At 43.4% G+C, this 23,261-nt stretch overlaps 3 protein-coding genes across 6 annotated transcripts in view; 2 read left to right on the forward strand and 1 right to left on the reverse strand.

The window, feature by feature from the left end:
- The window catches only part of slc7a2 (solute carrier family 7 member 2), a 29,700-nt gene extending 23,120 nt beyond the window's left edge, over positions 1–6,580 (forward strand). For both annotated transcript variants that reach the window (XM_055888512.1, XM_055888513.1), the window contains exons 9-12: positions 2,654–2,865; positions 3,022–3,188; positions 3,374–3,482; positions 3,630–6,580. In XM_055888512.1, coding sequence (XP_055744487.1) covers positions 2,654–2,865; positions 3,022–3,188; positions 3,374–3,482; positions 3,630–3,757 — 616 coding nt within the window. In that variant the 3' untranslated portion in view covers positions 3,758–6,580. The remainder of the gene's footprint in view (positions 1–2,653; positions 2,866–3,021; positions 3,189–3,373; positions 3,483–3,629) is intronic.
- Positions 6,581–6,736: 156 nt separating this feature from the next.
- Positions 6,737–15,134, forward strand: pdgfrl (platelet-derived growth factor receptor-like). The gene is made up of 6 exons (XM_055888517.1): positions 6,737–7,011; positions 8,972–9,251; positions 9,455–9,606; positions 9,772–10,065; positions 11,055–11,191; positions 13,647–15,134. The coding sequence occupies exons 1-6, from the start codon at positions 6,954–6,956 to the stop codon at positions 13,833–13,835; spliced, it is 1,110 nt and encodes a 369-aa protein (XP_055744492.1). The 5' UTR covers positions 6,737–6,953; the 3' UTR covers positions 13,836–15,134.
- A 124-nt stretch (positions 15,135–15,258) lies between these two features.
- mtus1a (microtubule associated tumor suppressor 1a) overlaps positions 15,259–23,261 on the reverse strand; it is a 36,753-nt gene continuing 28,750 nt past the window's right edge. For 2 of the 3 annotated variants that reach the window (XM_055888514.1, XM_055888515.1), the window contains exons 4-10: positions 22,785–22,999; positions 21,434–21,539; positions 21,196–21,269; positions 21,011–21,106; positions 17,254–17,370; positions 17,034–17,131; positions 15,259–16,909 (exon numbers count right to left, since the gene is read on the reverse strand). In XM_055888514.1, coding sequence (XP_055744489.1) covers positions 16,645–16,909; positions 17,034–17,131; positions 17,254–17,370; positions 21,011–21,106; positions 21,196–21,269; positions 21,434–21,539; positions 22,785–22,999 — 971 coding nt within the window. In that variant the 3' untranslated portion in view covers positions 15,259–16,644. The remainder of the gene's footprint in view (positions 16,910–17,033; positions 17,132–17,253; positions 17,371–21,010; positions 21,107–21,195; positions 21,270–21,433; positions 21,540–22,784; positions 23,000–23,261) is intronic. The other variant, XM_055888516.1, reaches the window with a different exon arrangement.

Below are 23,261 nucleotides of genomic sequence, written 5' to 3' on the forward strand. Positions count from 1 at the left end.
TGGTTTTACTAGCGTTTAAGAGCAGTTGGAGGCCACGAAAGGAGTGTTGTTTGGTATTGAAGCTCGTTTGGAGTATAGTTAGCACAGGGTCCAAGGAAGGGCCAGAAGTATACAGAATGGTGTCGTCTGCGTAGAGGTGGATCAGGGAATCGCCCGCAGCAAGAGCGACATCACTGATATATACAGAGAAAAGAGTCGACCCGAGAATTGAACCCTGTGGCACCCCCATAGAGACTGCCAGAGGTCCGGACAACAGGCCCTCCGATTTGACACACTGAACTCTGTCTGCAAAGTAGTTGGTGAACCAGGCGAGGCAGTCATTAGAAAATCCAAGGCTATTGAGTCTGCCGATAACAATAAGGTAATTGACAGAGTCGAAAGCCTAGGCCAAGTTGATGAAGACGGCTGCACAGTACTGTCTTGTATCGATGCCGGTTATGATATCGTTCAGTACCTTGAGCGTGGCTGAGGTGCACCCGTGATCGGCTCGGAAACCTGATTGCACAGCGGAGGAAGATACGGTGGGATTCGAAATGGTCAGTGATCTGTTTATTAACTTGGCTTTCGAAGACTGTAGATAGGCAGGGCAGAATGGATATAGGTCTGTAACAGTTTGGGTCTAGGGTGTCACCCCCTTTGAAGAGGGGGATGACCGCGGCAGCTTTCCAATCTTTAGGGATCTCGGACGATACGAAAGAGAGTTTGAACAGGCTGGTAATAAGGGTTGCAACAATGGTGGCGGATAGTTTTAGAAAGAGAGGGTCCAGATTGTCTAGCCCAGCTGATTTGTACGGGTCCAGGTTTTGCAGCTCTTTCAGAACATCTGCTATCTGGATTTGGGTGAAGGAGAAGCTGGGGATGCTTGGGCGAGTAGCTGCGGGGGGGGGGGTCTAGGGCTGTTTTTCATGATTCTGGCTAGGCCCTTTAGTTCCGGGAATCTTAACACTACAGCATACAATGACATTCTAGACGATCCTGTACTTCCACTTTGTGGCAACAGTTTGGGAAAGGCCTTTTCCTGTTTCAGCATAGCAATGCCTCCGTGCACAAAGCGAGGTCCATACAGAAATGGTTTGTCGAGATTGGTGTAAGACCTTGACTGGCCCGCACAGAGCCCTGACCTCAACTCCATCGAACACCTTTGGGATGAACTGGAACGCTGACTGCCAGCCAGGCATAATCGCCCAACATCAGTGCCCGACCTCACTAATGCTCGTGACTGAATGGAAGCAAGTCCCTGCAGCAATGTTCCAACATCTAGCGGAAAGCCATCCCAGAAGAGTGGAGGCTGTTATAGCAGCAAAGGGGGGACTAACTCCACATTAATGCCCATGATTTTGGAATTAGGTGTTGTCCAAATACTTTTCGGGATATAGTGTATTCATAACTAACCCAAAATAGTTAATCTTTGACGTTTACAGTCGGAGCAAATGAGTCATAGTGGGCAGAACCAGCAAGGAGGTGGGCAGAACCAGCAAGGAGGTGGGCAGAACCAGCAAGGAGGTGGGCAGAACAAGCAAGGAGGTGGGCAGAACCAGCAAGGAGGTGGGCAGAACCAGCAAGGAGGTGGGCAGAACCAGCAAGGAGGTGGGCAGAACAAGCAAGGTGGTGGGCAGAACCAGCAAGGAGGTGTGCAGAACAAGCAAGGAGGTGGGCAGAACAAGCAAGGAGGTGGGCAGAACAAGCAAGGAGGTGGGCAGAACAAGCAAGGAGGTGGGCAGAACCAGCAAGGAGGTGGGCAGAGCCAAGCAACAAGCTAGCGAGATCCTATTGGCGTGTTATAGCATGTATTTGCATATTTCCATTAGAGAACGCCTCCACTGTGAACTGTGCGTGTGCACAAACTCAATTTGGCCTTGGGCTCGGTGGCAGGTAGTCTGGCGGGTAGGAGTTTTGGGCCAGTAACCAAAAGATTTCTGGATTGAATCTCCAAGCTGACAAGATAAAAAACAGTTGTTCTGCCCCTGAGCAAGGCACTGTTATGTGGATGTTGATTAAAGCAGCCCTTGGCACCTCTCTGATTCAGAGGGGTTAGGTTAAATGCGGAAGGCACATTTCAGTGGAATGCATTCATGTGTACAACTGACTAGGTATCCCCCTTTCCTCCTAAACAATGCCGTTTTTTTACTTTGGCAAAGTGTCAAGTCTATAAAACTTAGTGCACTGTGGTTGTAACAGATTGTAGTTTTGGGAACAGAAAAATGTATTGAGATCAGCTGTTTCATCGATGAGAAAATTACCAGAATATCGGGCCAGTTTCACTTGGTTCCATCCTAATCCACTACCCACAACTGGACTTTCTCTCATTACCATAAATGGTGGTGAGAAAACATTCTAAATGAATGATTCAGCTTTATAGCCCGGTGATGTGTCTGGGTTTCCCCTTCTGTCTGTGGACATACTCCTGTGTCAGTGAGAATCAGGGCTACCGCTCAATGCAAGCCATTTCGATCTATGGTGTCCACAGATACATTTCTAAGTGAAAATGTCAGTCGGAACCGGTACCAGAACCACGCAGGTCCCCTAATCAGGGGACTTTACATCTAAGAGATTTAATAGCAAACCCACCAAATACGATGCCAAACAACTAATGTTCCTGTCTTTTGGTTGTGAAACTAAATAAGACAAAATAAGTGTCTGTCGTGTCTTTCAGGTACCAGCCGGACCTGCTCTATGGAAAGCCGGGCTGTAACAGGGAGAAGGATTGCCTGACATCACCGGAAGGGGAGTCGGAGCTGACGGAGTCTGAGTCCCACATCAACATGCTGAAGCAAGGAGGTTCCACCCTGCAGACGGTGCTCAATCCTCCACTGGTACCCACAGAACAGTCCTCCTCTGTGGTCAACATGGCGGTCTGTCTCTTAGGTTTGCATTGCATCGCTGACCTATTCTTAAACTCCATGATGGCCATTTGAAATGTTCACAATGTTACAATGTTGTTCTATCTGATGTTGTCTCACCAGTGGTGGACAAATCATTGCCGTGGATAATTATTTAACTCTGTGTATTGTCTGTCCACAGTGTTGGTGGTGTGTGTGATCAGTGCTCTGACCACCTACCATGGATATGCCATCATTCGCATGGAGACCTGGATCCTGTGTTGTCTGGCCCTGTCCCTGGTGGTCTTCATTGGCTGTGTGGTTCTCATCTGTCAACAGCCTCAAACCAGCAGGAAGGTCTCCTTCATGGTACCTACACAGATGACTATATTTTTTAGGCAGAATCAGCCTACTGCACCATGACCCCATGAAGTTTTCAAAAAATGATGTACAATGATTTCATACCATGTCAGTTTCAGGCTCTCAGGTTGCAGTTGGAGGATACAATAAGCTGTGTTACTGATGGTTAGACTCTCTGTTGTCTATTCATACAGGTTCCACTCATCCCATTTCTTCCCATCCTGAGTATATTTGTCAATGTTTACCTCATGGTCCAGCTGAGTGGAGACACCTGGATACGCTTCTCCATATGGATGGCTGTGGGTAGGTGCCGCCCTCCAACATCTCTGAAGCCTCAAACACATTGAGGTGAATCTATCTAGATGTCCACCTGCTGGCTCACCCCAGGCCTGCAGATGGGAACTCTTTTGTAACCAGGCCTTCTCGGTCTCCCTGTCTTCCTCCCTCCAGGTTTCCTAATCTACTTTGGCTACGGAATGTGGCACAGTGTGGAGCGCCAGCGCAGGCTCCAGGACTCCCTCAGCAGTGCCAAACAGGAGAAGAAGAACAAGGGTCCAGAGAAGACCAGCCAGTGTTAAAGAAAGATCAGGGATCCACACAGACTCTAGAAGGTCACCTGGTGGCCCCTGCCCCAGCCAAGACACTGACACAGACACAGTACAAGCACACAGCAGCTATCAACTAAATACACTACAGATGTAGGATCTTAATTTGATTACTCTTTTGTTGCTGAGGATTATCCTGAACCGCAGGAAATGCAGATGAGCTTCTTGATTTACATAAATTCCCTGAAATCCCACACTAACACACGGTTATATTAACAGTATTGCACTTTTCATGTAGCCTAATTTTGGCCAGCTAATAAACTAACCACTGATCAAGCAACATTATGGACTAAACGTTCAAATCCTGTTGCTGCAGGATTATTTTGCTGTGGCAATACTGGTCAAATTAAGATCCTACGTCTGTTTATACAGCTACATGCCATCTGTGCCTCAGTCACATGCCATTCTCCCAGTGGAGCTGCAATATACTGTATCAATGGTCATGTGATTTGGAGCAGTGAGGTGGGCTCATTATCAATGTCCGTCTCCATGACGATGTGACCAAGTAGGAAAGGCTGATTGGTCAGAGAGGTGTGGAGGCATCTCCAACAATCTACAAGAAGAGACAGAAGACAGGAAATGACAGGTTTTGCATTTCCTATTACAATTACAGTCATGGACTGACTGTGGAAAGGCTTTGTATTTGGTTTTGGCCTAAATTTCTATGTCTTTTTCTGTCACTGTGTATCCTAAGTCAGCTTATACAGGAAGTTTGCTGTTGGAATCTATTGTCTTAGTGTAGACATTTCAGTAGGTCACACTATGCTAGTATTAATACCCTGTTAGCGAAGCACAGACAATTTTCTAATTTGCTGAAAAAACTAACTCTAAAACTAACTTTTTCCAGGGTTAATGACATGTACACTAAACCATTCATTTGCTTCTAAATAGTGGCCACATTCTGAATGTACATTCTGTACAAACGTAAACAGACATACTAACATGCACACACAGAATATTCATTTCATTCTTGGATATGCACACACAACACATCATGTTATGTGTGCATATCAATTTATTACAATCACAAATGGGATTTAACTGTTGGGTGAATGGTATTTCTGAAATGTTCATCTGATGTGTGTTTTCCATAATGGTACTAATGATTTAGTGTGTGCTCTATTTGACTTCTTGTCTTAATGTTCTCTTAATGTTCTTGCAACAGGTGTTGTTTGTGTTCTAATCAAACACAAGTTTAACTAGTCTTTATAAATGTTCTATTCTGATTACTTGGATATGTTGTCGTCATAATCGTTTTCACAATCGTGTCGTGAAGATTGTATGAAATCGAAGTGGAGTGAATAAGATAATTGCTTGTTCAGTGTTTGATATCACATTCCATACAAAAGACCGTTTTTGCATTGCTGTATTTTTTTGTGTGCAAGTGTTACATATCTTCTTAAGTCCTTTGGGAGATTTTTTTGCCTGTTATTGCTAGACGATGGACTGGACTGTCTTGAAATTTGCCATTTCTTGACAAAATATGCTCTACAGGCCACCTAGAGTCGCTTTTCTCATTTGATGCTAGTCCTTTCACTGTTTTCTGAATAGTTTCTTAGCATCACATACAAGATGTACCGTACATGTTTTGCAGGATAATATCCCAGGGAAAGTGAGTTAATGACATTATTCAACAGATTCAAGTTAAACTGGTCTTTCAGTGTTTAAATGTTCCATGCTTTTTTGCATTAATATTCTACTCCAAGTCGGAGCTTCATCAGTATTTAGAGGTTCTCCTCCCCTCCCTTCCCTCCCCTCTCCTCCTCTCGTTTTGTGTCCAAAAAGTTTATTATGTCTACTTTGTAACTCTACCTTGGTTTCACAACCAATTTATGGGGTTTGATATGGATGAGCAGTGAGAGAGATATTGCTTTTTAACATTCTTCTCTTGGAGCAGCAGAGGCAAAAATCATGTAACTTTTCCCAAATTCCCAGGTTTTCCAGAAATGCCTGTTGGAAGATTCCTGGAATCAAGGGGGAATAAGCAGGAAATCCTCCAATTAGGATTTCTGACATACCAAGGAGTTTTGGGGAAGTTACCAGATTTTTACAACCCTAGTTAGGGAAGTATTTTAGGGTGTTCAGTTGCAGTTAATCCACTGATAGAGCTCTTAGACCTGTGGTATGATGATGATCTCAGAGTTCCACCTCAACCTCCGGTATTGAGACTTGTGGTATGATGATGATCTCAGAGTTCCACCTCAGCCTCCGGTATTGAGACCTGTGGTATGATGATGATCTCAGAGTTCCACCTCAACCTCCGGTATTGAGAAATCCTGAACAATCTTAGTTTAGATGAATTTGATGTACATTTGCATTTGATCTTCTTGAAAGATAAGTGGCTGAGGTTATGCTATATCATATCATGATAATTTACTGCAAAAGCATTATTATAATTTTTTTTACATTTGATTTAACTTGATCGATTTAAGTTGAGTAAGGTTAATTAAACATGGAACAAAAGAGCAGAGCATATTATGTTCCCGAGGACCTAGATCAGGGTTGCAGACATATGTAGCTAGTGTTGTAGCTTATAAAAAATATAAACAGAATGATCCTCTGTAAATGTACCCATTATTTAGTGACATAGTTTTCCATTGTTTCTACTAACTGTACTATTGTCAATAAATGTATTTTTTTAATAAGATCAGTTTATGCAAGAGTGTATTCTGTGAGTGTTCTGCACATTGTCAGACATTGCAGTAACTCAGTGAGGGGAGGATATATAACTGCTTGTCTGTCTGTTGTAAATGGTTGATATTAATAATTGGTAATAAAAACCTACTTGGTTTAGAATTTGGGTCTGGACATCCAGGTTTATCTGTGGTTCTCTCAATAAAACCCAAATAGGGTTGTGTGTACCTCATTAAATCTCCTTTATAAACTATAAATAAGTGTTCGCCCCAGCCCACCAGAGGGCATCAGAGCATGCATCTTCACAGAGAGAAAGAGCAAGAGGTAGAGAGAGAGATTCCCCTTTCTTCTCTTCTCCTTCATTCCACTGAGGAGGATGGATATATTCATCTAATCTAAACAGGGCTGCTGGAGCCTGCTGAGATCCAGGCAGTGTAGCACCCAGGTCTGACATCTCTCCTGCTGGGTCCCTCTCACTGCTCATCTAGTCCCCTTCGCGTCCCGCTCACCTGCTGCTCCGTCCGGTCTACTCACCATGAAGCCCTGCTGGGTCCTTTTAACTCTGGCCATACTCTGGCTGGAGCTCCAAAATGGTGAGTAACTTTCTGATCCTCCATGTCTTCTTCTTTGTGTGTTTTCCCGAGTCCTGAATACACTGCGATTTCCGTTGATTCCGCCATAACTGCTTTGCTGTAATCGGAGAGCAGCCTTTGGGATTAGATAATCTCATACTTCTGAGTTGACGTTGTCGTTTAGTTAAACAGCGACGGGAGTGAGGGGGAAAAGCATAGTCTGAAAATAATTTCCCTAATGGGTAAGAAAGTGATAGCAGTGATTTTAGAAATCACACAAGGATTGGTCACAATAGCAACATCATTTTTACAGAATAGTTTCTGTGGTGTTTGGTCACTCTGGAAAAGACCTGCACAAACAATACATACTTTGTCAATTTTATGAAGTACAGTGAGCACCAGAAGTATTGGGACAGAGACACCTTTGTTGTTTTGGCTCTGTACTCCAGCACTTTGAAATGATACGACTATGAGGTTAAAGTGCAGACTATCAACTTTCATTTGAGGGTTTTTTCATCAATATCGGGTGAATCGTTTAGAAATTACAGTACTTTTTGCGCACGCTATGGCTTTATAACGCACGCTATGGCTTCATATCAAGCTTGTGACTAGAAATTTGTTGGATGTATTTGCCGTTTGTTTTCGTTGTGTTTCAGATTATTTTGTGCCCAATCGAAATGAATGTTAAATAATGTGTTGTGTCATTTTGGAGTTACTTTTATTGTAAATAAGAATATGTTTCTAAACATTTCTACATTCATGTGGATGCTACCACAGATAATCCTGAATGAATCATGAATAATTATGCTTGAGAAAGTTAGACACATGAATTCCATACCCCCCCCCCCCCCCCCCCCCAAAAAAATGCTAACCTTGTTGGTATGATATTTGTGCGTCTAACTTTCTCGTGCATCATTATTCATGATTCATTCAGGATTATCTGTAATCATAGTAGCATCCTGCATTTTAACCTCATAGTCATGGTATCATTTTAAATCCAAAGTGCTGGAGTACAGAGCCCAAAAATGATTATAATTGTTACTGTTCCAATACTGTTGGAACTCACTGTATATTTCTGTGGTATTTGATGTGGCTTGCATTTTGTTTTTTTACTTAAAAAAAATATGTAACCTTTATTTAAATAGGCAAGTCAGTTAAGAACAAGTTCTTATTTAAAATGACGGCCTACACCGGCCAAACCCAGACGACGCTGGGCCAGTTGTGCACCGCCCTATGGCACTCCCAATCACTGCCGGTTGTGGTACAGTCGGGATTTGACGCCTCAAGCACTGAGACCGCTGCGCCACTCGGGAGCATGAGCATGCGTTTATTCAGCAGAACTTTAAGACCAGCATTTAGAGCATGCAAAAGGTGTCATCAATTAACCTGCTTTTCATTTTAGAGATCTCTGCTTTCCAAATGTCCAATACAGAACAAATTAAACAAACAATGAGCTGAAATATCAACAAAAGTCAGAACTATTATGCTGTTGACAAATCTGTTCCCCTAAATATACCTGTAATATGTTTTGTCTGGAACATACCCCATATCCCATTAATTAAACTAACTCAAATAACAGAATCAACAAATCCATAATTTATACAAAACTATCACACTATATAGAATATACTGCAGACAGATGGGAGTTGTTGAGGTCTGGACATGTGGCAGCTAGGAAAACTCCCATGTTTCCTGTTCTGCGGTTGTTACAGCTGTGTGTTATATTATTGAGTAGCTTTCTAGATGGGAACACTGCATTGTTCCTTACTACTCTGACTGTCTCTGTCTCTTTTGCTGTGTTCAGATAGCTAGTCGAAACTAGGAAACTCAGACATGTCAGACTTGCTAACTTGTTGTAGCATCTGTGTCTGTCTCTGTGGAGGTGTGTCATTCCACAGTGGGACTCTGACACGGCTGTGGACGCCTGCTGGGGTGGGTCACTGTTAATACTGTTCTAACCTCCCTCCCTCTGTTGGTTTAGGTGCCTGCCAGCAGGTCAATCGTAGGAAGGAGGTGGGAGAGAACCGCATCAGGCCTGGAGGCAAGCGGGCCAAGGTTCGCTACCCCAAATTGAAGGAGAAGGAGGCAGGAGGAAGAGGGCAGTCCATCCTGACCCAGGTCCTGGATAAGGGCCGTTTCCTGAGGCTGGGAGAGAGCGTGAGCCTCAGCCCTGGTAACAACATAGAGCTGCGTTGTAAAGGCAGTAACATCGGCTGGTCCTACCCTATCTACCTGGACACCTTCAATGACTCCCGACTCAGGTGACCTGAAGGTTGCGTCCCAAATGGAACCTGATTCCATATTTAGTGCACTAATTTTGACCAGGGCCCATAGGGCTTTGTAGTGCACTATATAAGGAATAGGGTGCAATTTGGGATGAATCCATTGATTAACAGATGACTTGTTCTATCTCATCACTATGCCTCCAGCTGATAGTAACGTCTGTGTCACTCCCACCATACAGCATCAAGAAGAGTGACAAGTACAGCCAATTTATCCTGACGTCTCCCTCTGCTGCCGACACAGGGATGTACAGCTGCTGGGTCACACTGTGTGACGGATCGGAGTGTCTCAAAGACCCCGACCGCACCTCCAGGACTTATATCTACTTCCCAGGTGAGCAGGGTGCCTTTACTACTGTAAAACCTATTTATACTTCATCAACCTAACACAAAACATGCTATTTAAATCGCCTCCATTCAGACTAATCCCCTCTTTTGTATATTCAAATTCTTTACTTCAAATCATCTCTACCCTCGTCCCCCCTTCCCCTCCAATCAGACAAGGATGATCTCTTCGTCCCCTCCACCATCCACTTTGAGATTGTCTACCTGCGTCCGGATAGGACTGCTGTTATCCCATGTCGTGTGACCAGTCCGCTGGCCAAGGTGTCCCTGCACAGAGAGGTCCCCCCAGAGGAGATGGAAGTGGATGGGACACTGGTCTCCTACGACCCAACCAAGGGCTTCATCCTCCAGAAGCCCAGTCCAGAGCACCAGGGAGTGTTTTACTGCAAGGCTGTGACCAAGGCCATCCCACAGATCTCCACAAAGTACCAGCTGCTTTACGTGGAGGGTAGGAACCTAGCAACCGTGCACCATCACACATAACAAAAACATTGGTTTTCAATATATCACAATATAGAACATTTGTTGTCAAATCACAATACTAGTGATCACATTAACATTAGTAAAAGTAAAGTAAAAAAAAATACAAATCTAAATTATAGCATTAGAGTCCCCATCTCTGTATCAAATTTGAATGACTTAAAACAATAACTGACAGGCAAAGGCAATTCACTATTACCACAATAATTGATTAGAAGTCTACCTCTATCTGAGACCCTTTTACACAGTTAGGAATCAGCTCTGCTGTCTACTGTGTACAGTCCTAGGGGCCCTGGTCAAAAGTAGTGCACTAAAGGGAAAAGGGTGCCATTTGGGACACATGCTTGATCTGATGTGTGTCATCAGCTTCCAGGAATAGAGTGTATTTAGAGTGTGATATCAAAAGGCTGTTCCACTGTAGGGCTCGATGTTTAAGTGGACCTGTGCCTACTGCAGTGGAAACATTGACCCACTTTGGCTGCTTTAAGTGGGATGGATCAGTGGTGAATTTATGAAATGGAAACTGTGTGGTTAAGGGACCAGTTTTTAAAAAGTTATCTGATCGGATTTTTGCAATCAGATAGGATTAAATCCATAGAAATAGAATCAATAGAACCGTATTCGAGTCAATGATACAGCTGTTCTATTCATTATATTTCTATGCATTTAATCCTATCCGATCGTTGAAAAACTGGGCCCAGGTGATATCAATCTCTCACTTCAGTTTTGACAGGAAGGCGGAGAGAACAGTATTAAGGTGGAGGTCGACCAAGAAAGTATGTTTCCAATCCTTGCTGTCCACTAGAAATGTATTCTATCTTAAAACAGTCAGTGACAGCTATAACCACGTAGCCACCTGGACAGCACCTGGTCAATAAAATTGTTTGTCCCATACAGATCCTACAACAAATGTCCTATTTAATTCTGTGGTTTGTCCTTCCTTAACTCTGTTGGCAGTGCCCAGTGGCCCACCATACGTTACCATTGAAGCGTCCCTTTCCTCTGCGAGGGGAGGAGACAACATCAACATCACCTGTACTGTCCTGGGAGAGCCAGAGATGGACGTCACCTTCACATGGACCTATCCTGGCCAGGTAAACTGGGTGTCACTGTTTCTCAGAGATGCTTGATCTTGATGTTTCATCTCTTCAGCTTGTGAGACGTAGCCTGACCTTAAAGGGAAATCTGCTGTTGCTACATCCATTTTTGGACTTATAAATTGATATGTATCCATTGAAGAATGTAACTTATGAGTCATATGCTTAGTTCAACTGTCGTACCCCTTCAGAACCCAAAGTATAAGGTTGTTTTACTCCAATGTTTGCAAACAAAGTACATTTAAACAAACACTATATAGCCTCAAAACATTGTTAAAACCAGGGATGCAACTTTTAATGGGGACGGGGGGGATAAGTGCCCCCACATTCTGAAATGGTATTTTTGTCCCCCCCAGTTTTATGATTGGAATGTGATACGAAACAAGGCAACTGTGTGCTTTAGGACCATGCGGACGCCTCCGAACGGTCGGCTGTTTGGAGTGTTTATCCGACTGGATAAATATATATATATTATACATACATACAGACATACATACATACATACACAGTGCATACAGAAAATATTCAGACCCCTTGACTTTTTCCACCTTTTGTTAAGTTACAACCATATTCTAAAATTGATTAAATAGTTTATTTTCCTCATCAATCTACACACAATACCTTATAATGACAAAGCAAAAACAGTTTTTTAGAAATGTTTGCAAGTGTTTAAAAAACAACAACTGATATATCACATTTACTTAAGTATTCAGACCCTTTACTCAGTACTTTGTTGAAGCACCTTTCGCAGCAATTACAGCCTTGAGTCTTTTTGGGTATGACGCTACAAGCTTGGCACACCTGTTTTTGGGGAGTTTCTCTAATTCCTCTCTGCAGATCCTCTCAAGCTCTGTCAGGTTGGATGGGGAGCGTCGCGGCACAGCTATTTTCAGGTCTCTCCAGAGATGTTTGATTGGGTTCAAGTCCGGGCTCTGGCTGGGCCACTCAAGGGCATTCAGGGACTTGTCCTGAAGCCACTACTACGTTGTCTTGGCTGTGGGCTTAGGGTCATTGTCCTGTTGGAAGGTCAACCTTCGCTTCAGTCTGAGGTCCTGAGCGCTCTGGAGCAGGTTTTCATTAAGGAGCTCTCTGTACTTTGCTCCATTCATATTTTCCTTGATCCTGACTAGTCTCTCAGTCCCTGTTGCTGAAAAACATCCCCACAGCATGATGCTTTCACCACCATGCTTCACCATAGTGATGGTGTCAGGTTTCCTCCAGATGTGACGCTTGGCATTCAGGCCAAAGAGTTCAATATTGGTTTCATCAGACCAAAGAATCTTGTTTCTCATGGTCTGAGTCCTTTAGGTGCCTTTTGACAAACTCCAAGCGTCCTGTCATGTGCCTTTTACTGAGGAGTGGCTTCCGTGTGGCCATTCTACTATAAAGGCCTGATTGGTGGAGTGCTGCAGAGATGGTTGTCCTTCTGGAAGGTTCTCCCATCTCCACAGAGGAACTCTGGAGCTCTGTCAGAGTTACCATCAGGTTCTTGGTCACCTCCCTGACCAAGGCCCTTCTCCCCCGATTGCTCAGTTTGGCAGGGTGGCCAGCTCTAGGAAGAGTCTTGGTGGTTCCAAACTTCTTCCATTTAAGAATGTTGGCGGCCACTGTGTTCTTGGGGACTTTCAATGCTGTAGACATTTTTTGATACCCTTTCCCAAATCTGTGCCTCGACTCAATCCTGTCTCGGAGCTCAACAGCCAATTCCTTCGACCTCACGGCTTGGTTTTTGCTCTGACATGCACTGTCAACTGTGGGACCTTATATAGACAGGTGTGTGCCTTTCTAAATCATGTCCAATCAATTGAATTTACCACAGGTGGACTTCAATCAAGTTATAGAAACATGCACTGAAGATTAATTTTGAGTCTCATGGCAAAGGATATGAATACTTGTGTAAATAAGGTATCGCTGTTTATAATTGTAATATATTTGCAAAAATGTGTAAAAACCTGTTTACACTTTGTCATTATGGGGTATTGTGTGTAGATTGAGGGCATTTATTTATTTAATCCATTCTAGAATAAGGCTGTAAAGTAACAAAATGTGGAAAAAGTCCAGGGGTCTGGATATTTTCCGAATGCACTGTGTATTTATGTCATCCCCCACCACTTCTATAAGCAAAGTTGTGCCCCTGGTTAAAACTATCATTTTGATATCATGGATGGTCATAGCTCGTCTATAAATGTGAGTGGTTACATTTCTACAGTCTCAACCCTAAGCTTTTTACAGAGACAGGGGTGGGGAGTCCACTTTGTTATTGCTTCAACAGCAGATTGCTGCTTTAATTGTGACTTTCTAGTTAAAAGAAAAAAAACATTTTAAACATACAAATCATTCCACACTCCACATTTCACCCTCCCTTGTTACTGTTCTCCTGGAAAATGGCTCAAATCAAGCTCCTTTGGGAGCTATAATATGAGCTAGTCCTCTCTTTCTGTGCTCTGTTCAGAACCTCCGTCCTGTTAGTGTGCGTGATTCGTGGAGGCTGATCAACAGAGGAATGGGACACACCACCCGCATCTCCCAGAGCGTCATGGCCGTTGATGACCTGGAGACCATCGACTTTGGAAGATACATATGCAGAGCCAAGAACAAGCGCGGGGAGACCGCTGTGGTCACCAGCGTCCACTCTAACTAGCCAGAAATAACACTTATAACCTGTATAGGCAACATTCCACTTTGGTGGCAACTTCACATTAGGCCTCTTGCAGCTTGTGTAGATTTCAACTAAATGTTTGCCACTTTGCTGAGGTTGATTGACCAATAAGGCTAGCACAGGGAGTATACTAGTTGAGCTAGTATACTCAAAACCAGTGTCAGTTTGACTAGCTGTTATCCAGTAAAATCTGTGTAAATATCAATTTAGAAATATTAATGTATCCAGCTTATGTAGATGCACATTTACTCAATGTCTCTGAGGACATTAAAGATATCTTCATCTCCTCTGATGTATGGTGAAGCTCTTCCTGGGCACACATCTTTCCCTTCTGTGGTGAAAGACATTTTACAATGAAACAATATTGGATGCTTTGTTGGGGGATTTGTTAAGTCTAAAAGGAAAACCATCATGTGAGAGAAGCCTCTGCTCTCTCTCTGGTGTGAAGGGGAAGAAATATAAACCGTGTGCCCTGCCTCACTCCTAATGGGCTCCGTATGTGGAATGTTAAACGCAGGCCCAGATCTTATTTTGGTCCAGTATAACACACTTACTGCATTTCCACCTCTCTCTCAACAGAAACACACTAGGCTGTTGCGGTCTCTTAGAATGATCTATACGGAACAACATGTAAAGTGTTGGTCCCATGTTTCATGAGCTGAAATAAAAGATCCCAGAAATGTTCCATAACACAAAAAGCTTATTTCACTCAAATTATGTGCACAAATTTGTTTGCATTTCTCCTTTGCCAAGATAATCCATCTACCTGACAGGTGTGGTTTATCAATAAGCTGATTAAACAGCATGATCATTACACAGGTGCACCTTGTGCTCGGGCCACTAATAAAAGGCCACTTGTCACACAACACAATGCCACAGATGTCTCAAGGTGTGTGTGCAGGAACGTCCACCAGAGCTGTTGCCAGAGAATTTCTCTACCATAAGCCACTTACAACGGCGTTTTAAAGAATTTGGCAGCATGTCCAACCAGCCAAGCCAGCCCTGGACCTCCACCTCCGGTTTCTTTACCTGCGGGATTGTCTGAGACCAGCCACCCAGACAGCTGAGGAGTATGTCTGCAATAAAGCCTTTTTGTGGGGAAAACCCCATTCTGATTGGCTGGGCCTGGCTCCCCAGTGGGTGGGCCTGTGCCTTCCCAGGCCCACCCATGGCTGCGTCCCTGCCCAGTCATGTGAAATCCATAGATTAGGGCCTAATGAATTTATTTAAATTGACTGATTTCCTTATATGAATTGTAACACAGTAAAATCATTGAAATTGTTGCATTAACATTTTTGTTCAGTATACAGAGCTAAGCAGTGTTGAGGTAATTGTATACAAAATCTAGTTTCATCGACCAACCAAGTAAGAGACATAGAATACATCACCATAAATATATATCTGCTTTAGATTTCATAATAGGACTTTATTAATTGCATATATTAAACAGTTTTTTTCAACACCAGTAATCTCCACATCCAAACAGGTACTAATTTGTGACATATCCAAGACACGTCCATCACGCTTAGCTTCTCTTCGCATTTTAACCTTAGTGACGTCTTTGTAAAGACCCCCCATTTTAAAGCTGTAGTAGGAGGATTGCATGAGGGAGGGGTGCTAGATAACAGGTCGTCAAACATGCACAAACATTTATTTGAATTGGTCCCATGGTCAAACAAACCAAGCAACATTAAAAACACAGCTTTGAGCCGTCAGGAAACCAAACGGAACAGTTAGAGGTCTATATAACCTGTAGACGGGTAATAACAGAAAAAAAAGTAGTTCGGGAAGCGCAGGACGCTCATTAATTACCATGGAAACGCCATTAACCTTTTAAAAACACAGGAAATGATTGCTAATATCCAATTTATGAAGATAATTGCATGTAGCTTGTGGTGCATGCATCACTGAAAGCGACGTTCCTGCAGTGAAAGCTTTCATGAATGATCTATGAGTGAACACAATGGTATTGAGTAGTATGTGTTGTACAAGGGTTTATGTTTACCTAATTTTCATCAATTAATATACAGATTACAGGATTCATGTTTGATTTTCAAATCAAAGGAGGAGATTCAATGTTATTTTTGGATTCCTAGCCGTGCTGATTCTCATAGCAATATTATGACAGACAGGAGCAGAGCAGAGCATATTCCCAGTCAGTCAACACACAGGTCTGCCTTTGGTCACCAGCACCACAGCACTCCTTCCCATAGCACTGGTGTGTGTCTTCAGAGGGAAAACCAGCAACACGCTTTTGCTGACCACGAGAAAGAGTAACAAAAATAGTGTCTCATTATATAGTCCTGAGATGTCCTATAATAACCCTAACCCTCTGTCCTATAATAACCCTAACCCTATGGCAGATGTCCTATAATAACCCTCTGATGTCCTATAATAACCCTCTGATGTCCTATAATAACCCTCTGATGTCCTATAATAACACTAACCCTCTGATGTCCTATAATAACCCTAACCCTATGGCAGATGTCCTATAATAACAGACAAGGCAGAGAGAACAAGAGGCGGTCTCACTCAGTAAGTGCTTCTGTGCAACAGTCTTTTCTCATAGAGTCATTGATCTGTAGTAAGTGTGTCAACAGAAAGTAGAGCCATTCAGGGATATTGTAGCCATCTCTGGATGACATGCATCAATCCCGGTCAGCTAATATAGCTCTTAAGTACGGAGGGATGACTCGGTCCAAACAGAAAGGAGCGAGAGAGGCTGCTTCCTGGACCCAGTCCAATCAGAGGAGAGAAAGAGAGTCTGCATCCCGGAAGCGGTGGGCTGCTGTTATCTGGGTGAGACGGGAGGGCTGGAGAAGACGGCAGAGCTGCGAGGTGATTTGATGGGGCTGGTGAAGACTGCAGAGCTGCGAGGTGATTGGAGGCCGAGGGAATGGTGGGAGGGGGAGGTGGGGGACATCTTGAGGGGGCTGCTCGGGTCCCCGTTGTGCAACTTCCAGATGAGCTCCTCATTCTCCATAGACAGACGCTTGTTCACCTTTGATTCCTTGTGGAGAGAGTCCTGCAGCACCGCCTGCTCTGTGGACAGTTGTCTGGAAAGCGGTGTCAAGACAGGAGTTAGAGAGGAGAAAACCCCCGGATACGTAGAAGCCCATAGACACCCAGTCCCAGGCTGACTTAAGACTACAGGAGTAAGAGAAGGAGCAGTTGTTTTACCTCGACAGAGCAGCATGTCTGTCCATGCGGGCTTTCAGATCCTCATTCTCCTGCTGGACTTTTTTAAGGCATTCGTCCAGCTTAACGCTTTTCTCCGTCTACAAAAAATCCAAAACATTAAACATGCAAGACTAAATAAATGTTAAAAAATCAGTCTTAAAATGTATGTCTGAACTTTATGTCATTAACAGTGAGTGGGTGGGGTATCTATGGTGCTCACCAGTTTGTCCATCTGCATCAGTTTGTGGTCCTGTTGGTGCAGCTGTTTGTTCTTGATATCCAGCACTACTTTGAGGCTCTCCAGTTCCTGTTCCAGATACAGGGTGTGGGAGTCCTTCTGGAACAGCACAAAAAGAGGGTGAGTAACACTGTTCTGCATCAGTTTGTGGTTCTGTTCATGCAGCTGTTTGTTCTTGATATTCAGCACCACATTGAGGCTCTCCAGCTCCAAATACAGAGAGTCCTTCTGGAACAGGGTGGTCTGAATGAGTGTGATAATTCCAGATGAGGCTAACCTCTGCCCATAACTCATTCACCCCTAAATCCATGAACAAATCAACAGAGGGTAACATACCTAGGTGACAAAAACACCCCACTGTGTAAGCCCTAGCAACACATACATGCCACACATAGGGCTGTGGCAGTCATGACATTGACCGTCAATTAATATAAACATGTTTAGCATCTCCAGGCCTCCACTCATACAAGTCACATACAAGCCGCTGATTCACGCCTTTGGAACATCTACATTTAAAGTCTAATAAACTGAATATACACCATCACAATAAATCTGTTATGTATTTTAGGCAGGTCTAAAGAAACATGACATTTCAGAAGAACAGAATATGAGTTGGCCTACTGATGTTATCTGGCTATGCTCCATGCTATAGGTTTATTCATTTAGCTAACAAGATATGCTTACAAGTCCCATGCCATTATTTTATATGAATATAATTCAATTTAGATTAATAAAATGTAAAGGATATTTTTCCCATTCTGGAGCAGGTGCGCAGGATTTGAGAAATCAATTGAATATACACCATCAAATGGTCAGGAACAGGGGCAGGGTTAAAAAGTATGCCTTCATATAGCGAATGGAGACTGATTTCCAGTGTTCAGTTATCATGCAGGATAGGCTACTACGGGTTATCATGCAGGATAGGCTACTACGGGTTATCATGCAGGATAGGCTACTACGGGTTATCATGCAGGATAGGCTACTACGGGTTATCATGCAGGATAGGCTACTACGGGTTATCATGCAGGATAGGCTACTACGGGTTATCATGCAGGATAGGCTACTACGGGTTATCATGCAGGATAGGCTACTACGGTTATTTCACTCCAAGCATCAACCACTGTTTAAGGAGCATGCAGCCTCTCACTGCGCGGCAGGTGATATTCCACCCAAACTCTATATGCCACGGGCTCTCCAACCCTGTTCCTGCAGCTACCCAGTACTCTGTATGCCATGGGCTCTCCAACCCTGTTCCTGCAGCTACCCAGTACTCTGTATGCCATGGGCTCTCCAACCCTGTTCCTGCAGCTACCCAGTACTCTGTATGCCATGGGCTCTCCAACCCTGTTCCTGCAGCTACCCAGTACTCTGTATGCCATGGGCTCTCCAACCCTGTTCCTGCAGCTACCCAGTGCTTCATTTTGGGAAACAAAGTTAAATCTGTTCAGGAAAATCGATAGTAACATATTAAATATTTTCATTAAACTGTTGACAGCCGGAGTAAGGAATGAAGAAGAGAGAGAAAGAGATGGAAATGCATGGTGGCGAGATATTCTGTAGCTAAAGGTAATGTCAGCCTATTAATTATATACAAAGAAAAAGCTCAATTTCTAAGCTAAAAATAAAAAATCTAATCAAATTCACTATAACTGTAGGCTAACTCTGTAAGCAGTCATGCACCATCAATAAACCAACAGCATCGCCTAGGCCTATAAGTTCTCTCCCAGACTCATGAATATAAAGTTTGGAGAATAGCATAAGATCCATCCAGTATGCATAATAATAGAGTATAGGCTAGGCCAATTATGTGCCAAAGACATCTTGAATCAGTTTTTTTATGTTTTCGTGCTGTGTGTAATATGCAGTAGGCTATGTATTGTATATGGAACAAAAATAAACATGCAACAATGTCAATGATTTTACTGAGTTCCAGCTCATATAAGGAAATCAGTCAACTGAAATAAATTCATTAGGTCCTCATCTATGGATTTCACATGACTGGTCAAGGGGGCAGCCATGGGTGGGCCTGGGAGGGCATAGGCACACCCACTTGGGAGCCAGGCCCCACCCCCCCGGGAGCTGACCCAACCAATCAGAATGCATTTTTGTCCCCCACAAAAGGGCTTTATTACAGAAAGAAATACTCCTCAGTTTCATCAGATGTCCAAGGTGGCTGGTCTCAGATGATACCACAGGTGAAGAAGCCGGATGTGGATGTCCTTGGCTGGCGTGGTTACACGTTGTGAGGCCGGTTGGACGTATTGCCAAATTCTCTAAAACGACTTGAGGCGGCTTATGGTAGAGAAACTAACATTAAAATGGTCAGCTAACAGCACCAGTGGACATTCCTGCAGTCAGCATGCCAATTGCACACTCCCTCAAAACTTGGCATTGTGTTGCGTGACAAAACTGCACATTTTAGAGTGGCCTTTTATTGCCCCCAGCACAAGGTACACCTGTGTAATGATCATGCTGTTTAATCAGCTTCTTGATATGCCACACCTGTCAGGTGGACAGATTATCTTGGCAAAGGAGAAATGCTCACTAACAGGGATGTAAGCACATTCGTGCACAAAATTCTAGAGAAATAAGCGTTTTGTGCGTATGGAACATTTCTGGGACCAACACTTTAAATGTTGCGGGGGGTTTTTTTCAGTATATAAACGGCACATTCATTATAATTTTTTTTGCATATAAGTGTTTTGAATGAATCATCACCTTATAAAGTGCTGTCCATTTCGTTGTGTTAGTCTTTGAAACACCATCCACAACAACCATGTTTTCCACTCAGTTTAACCCGTTGTTAAACTTCTTTCTTCACATTGATCAATCACAGTGAGGTGAGTTTTAAAAGCATGAAACTGTTTGGATATGTGTTTGATGTGATTTTCAACTGTATTTGCATTGATGTCATAGTAGTTGGAGGGACAATAGAGCCCTGAGTACCAGGCCAATAGCAACGTGATGATCGTTAGCGAGTTGGGTACTACTAATGTATGTCCAGACTGCATGAGAGGAGATTACCATGACTCAGTCACGTGGAATTTGACTGCGGTCATGATTGCCGGTGTGGAGGTAATACTTTCACCACAACAGCCTTATTCAAACATAGTCAAAAGCCTTCAATCACATAGCAGGGGAGAATTAAAGTCATTCTAGGTTGTAAAACTATACACTGTGTGGTGTTTTAACTGTACAGCATGACTCCCACAGCCCCAAGCAGGCAGTGGACCACTGGTTTGGTGCTAGAAGTTATTGTCAGACTATTTCTAGTCTACCAGACTGGCTGGAAGGGTAGTACAGAGGTCTTTATCTCAATCCCCTCATGTGCATTGTTAGAATGCTGAGAAGAAAAGGTCACCCACTCAATACAGATTATGACCGACAGCAGCCTGACTTTAACAAACGCACTCTTGGGTGGTGTCAGAAATGGCACCCTATATATATATCACATTTATCCCTATCACATATATATATACACACTGGAGGTCCTGTATGCCTCAGTTGGTATTGTGGGTTCAATTATCAGGGCCACCCATACGTAAAATGTGCACGCATGACTAAGTTGCTTTGGACAAAAGTGTCTCTGCTAAATGGCATATCTGACGCATCATCATTATATTATGGAGGGAGATAGGGCAGTGCTGTTGCCTAGTGTCAATAACACTTATCTTGGAACGTTATTGGAGTGGGCTGTAAGATAAGAGTCAATGTGAGGGGTGTTGCGTGTTGGCAGTACCTGACTTCTCTCAGCCAGCTCCCTTCTCTGGTCCTCCTCTGCCTTTATCCTGTGGTTCAGGGTTGTGTTCTCCTCGGTGAGCTCCTGAATCTGAATCTGAGGAACATCACGAGGACACTATCACCTAACCTCTCCTGAGACAAAATAACTTGGAATATATTTTGATATGTGAAGCTGAAGCTTACAGATAAAGTGGCTCCAGCCTCCTTCAGTTTTTTGTCCAATGTCTGCAGCTCCCGCTCATGAGCTTGACGGAACTCTTGGAGAGAGATCAGTTTAACAGAATTATATTGCAAGACAGTCAAAATCAGTCAAATAAATAACTAACATGTGCTTTGTTGATTTTTACCTTGCATTAATTAACATAAGATTTTTTATTCATTTTTATTTTTTTAAACGGTGTACATGACAGGATGAATGTACCTTTTAGAGATTCTTCATACTGCTGTTTAACCGCTTGGATCTGTTCAGAGTGGCTGGCCTCCAGCTCTAACGTCACAGCCTCGTGGCTGGCTCTCAACTCCGTCATCTTCAAAAGAGAAGGAACATGGTTTTAGGAACATTCATGATCAGTAACAAAAGCAACGTATAAAAAGCTTATTACCACCATCTATTTCCCCAGAGTCAAATTAACTCATGAATACCATGTGTGTGTCTGCTTGCAGTTTTAAGGAAGTTGCTAACTAGCGTTAATGCAATTGTCAACTAGTGTTAGTGCAATGTAAGTCTATGGTAGCTGCTAGCATGCTAGTATTTACCATAGACTTAGTCATGGTAACGCTAGTTAACGCTGGCTTAAGAAACACTCTAACTTCCTTCATACTGGATGCAGACACCTAAAAATGGTATCCATGAGTTCACCCGACTCCGGGGAAGCAGATAAAGGGCTTCACTGCCAAAATCCTGAAGTATCCCTTTAACAGGTGCATTATGAATCATCACATCAATAGTAACGGATAGATCATGAAAAGCCTTTAGGCCTTTAATCTAATTAAGATCAAATAAACCAACAGTACAGACTGCCAAAAATACTTATTCCAAACGGATAGAATTTCAATTCTATTCAGTGAGTCGGTTTGCGTAAGATAGTGCATCCCCAAATGGCACACTATTCCCTTTAAAGTACACAACTTCGACTAGGTTCCATAGGGCTTTGGTCAAAAGGAGCACACTATAAAAGGGAACAGTGTGCAATTTGGGGTGCAGCCAGTCTCAGTTGAGCAACCTTCAGCATCAGGATGAAACCAGCTCCACGCTGACAGTATACCGACAGATGGCCCCAGGCCTGACTTGTGGACTACTTTCTGCAGTGACCAATATTCCTTGAAATGAATCTAGCTGAGTAGTACGCTCTGTGAATGACTCCACAGAATGACTGCAGAGGACACTGTTGGATAGTGTGTATGTCAGGAATGAAAAAATCTCTAAACAATTATCTCATGGTCGGACAGACAGACACAGGACTGAGCCCTGAGAAACTGGGGGTGACAGTGTCATGTAATGTGTAGTTGTATTAAGACTTGACACTGTAGGTGCATTCCAATCCTCTCAAGCACGTCAATTTTTACTGATCTGAAATAAAACAGACTTCTCCAGTAAAAAGGAGGAACAGAGCCACGTTTAGCCTATTGGCACTCTTCTACATCCCAAATGGCACCCCAATCCCTTTGTAGTGCACTACTTTTGACCAAATCTCATAGGGCTCTGGTCAAAAGTAGTGCACTATATAGGGAATAGGGTTCCATTAGGGATGCATCCAGTGGCTTTAATGTACCTGCTGCTCCATGAGGGCCTTGCACCGGTCTGCCTCCTCCTGGTAGGTCAGGTGGATATTGTCCCACTCGGCCTGGTAGAACACCCTGAGCCTCTCGTCCAGCTGGGCCAGCTCTGTGTGGTGCTGCTCCTGCATTGTCTGTAGCACGCCCTCCAATGCCCCACACACCTCATCCTTCTCCCGCTCCAACAACTCACACGAGCGGGCCGAGTTCACTGCAGGGTGCCAGTAGGATCCACAGCAGAGGGGAAATCATTTAGTTTTGTGGAACTGTATTTTCTAACGGGAAATGTGTTTGTCTCATCTCTTATCAAAGAAGAACGGCATTAGATAAACAATGGCAATCTAACAGTATAACAAAGGGGCTGAGAAGGCTAGTGGGTTCAGCACAGACTCCCAAAGTCATGTGTGCCTGCAATCTCTTAGTTGTGCTTATTGGATTTCTTTATTTACATTTTTCAATGTGACATTTCATGG

The sequence above is a fragment of the Salvelinus fontinalis genome, chromosome 29 (assembly GCF_029448725.1).
Source record: "Salvelinus fontinalis isolate EN_2023a chromosome 29, ASM2944872v1, whole genome shotgun sequence".
Taxonomy (NCBI): Eukaryota; Metazoa; Chordata; class Actinopteri; order Salmoniformes; family Salmonidae; genus Salvelinus; species Salvelinus fontinalis.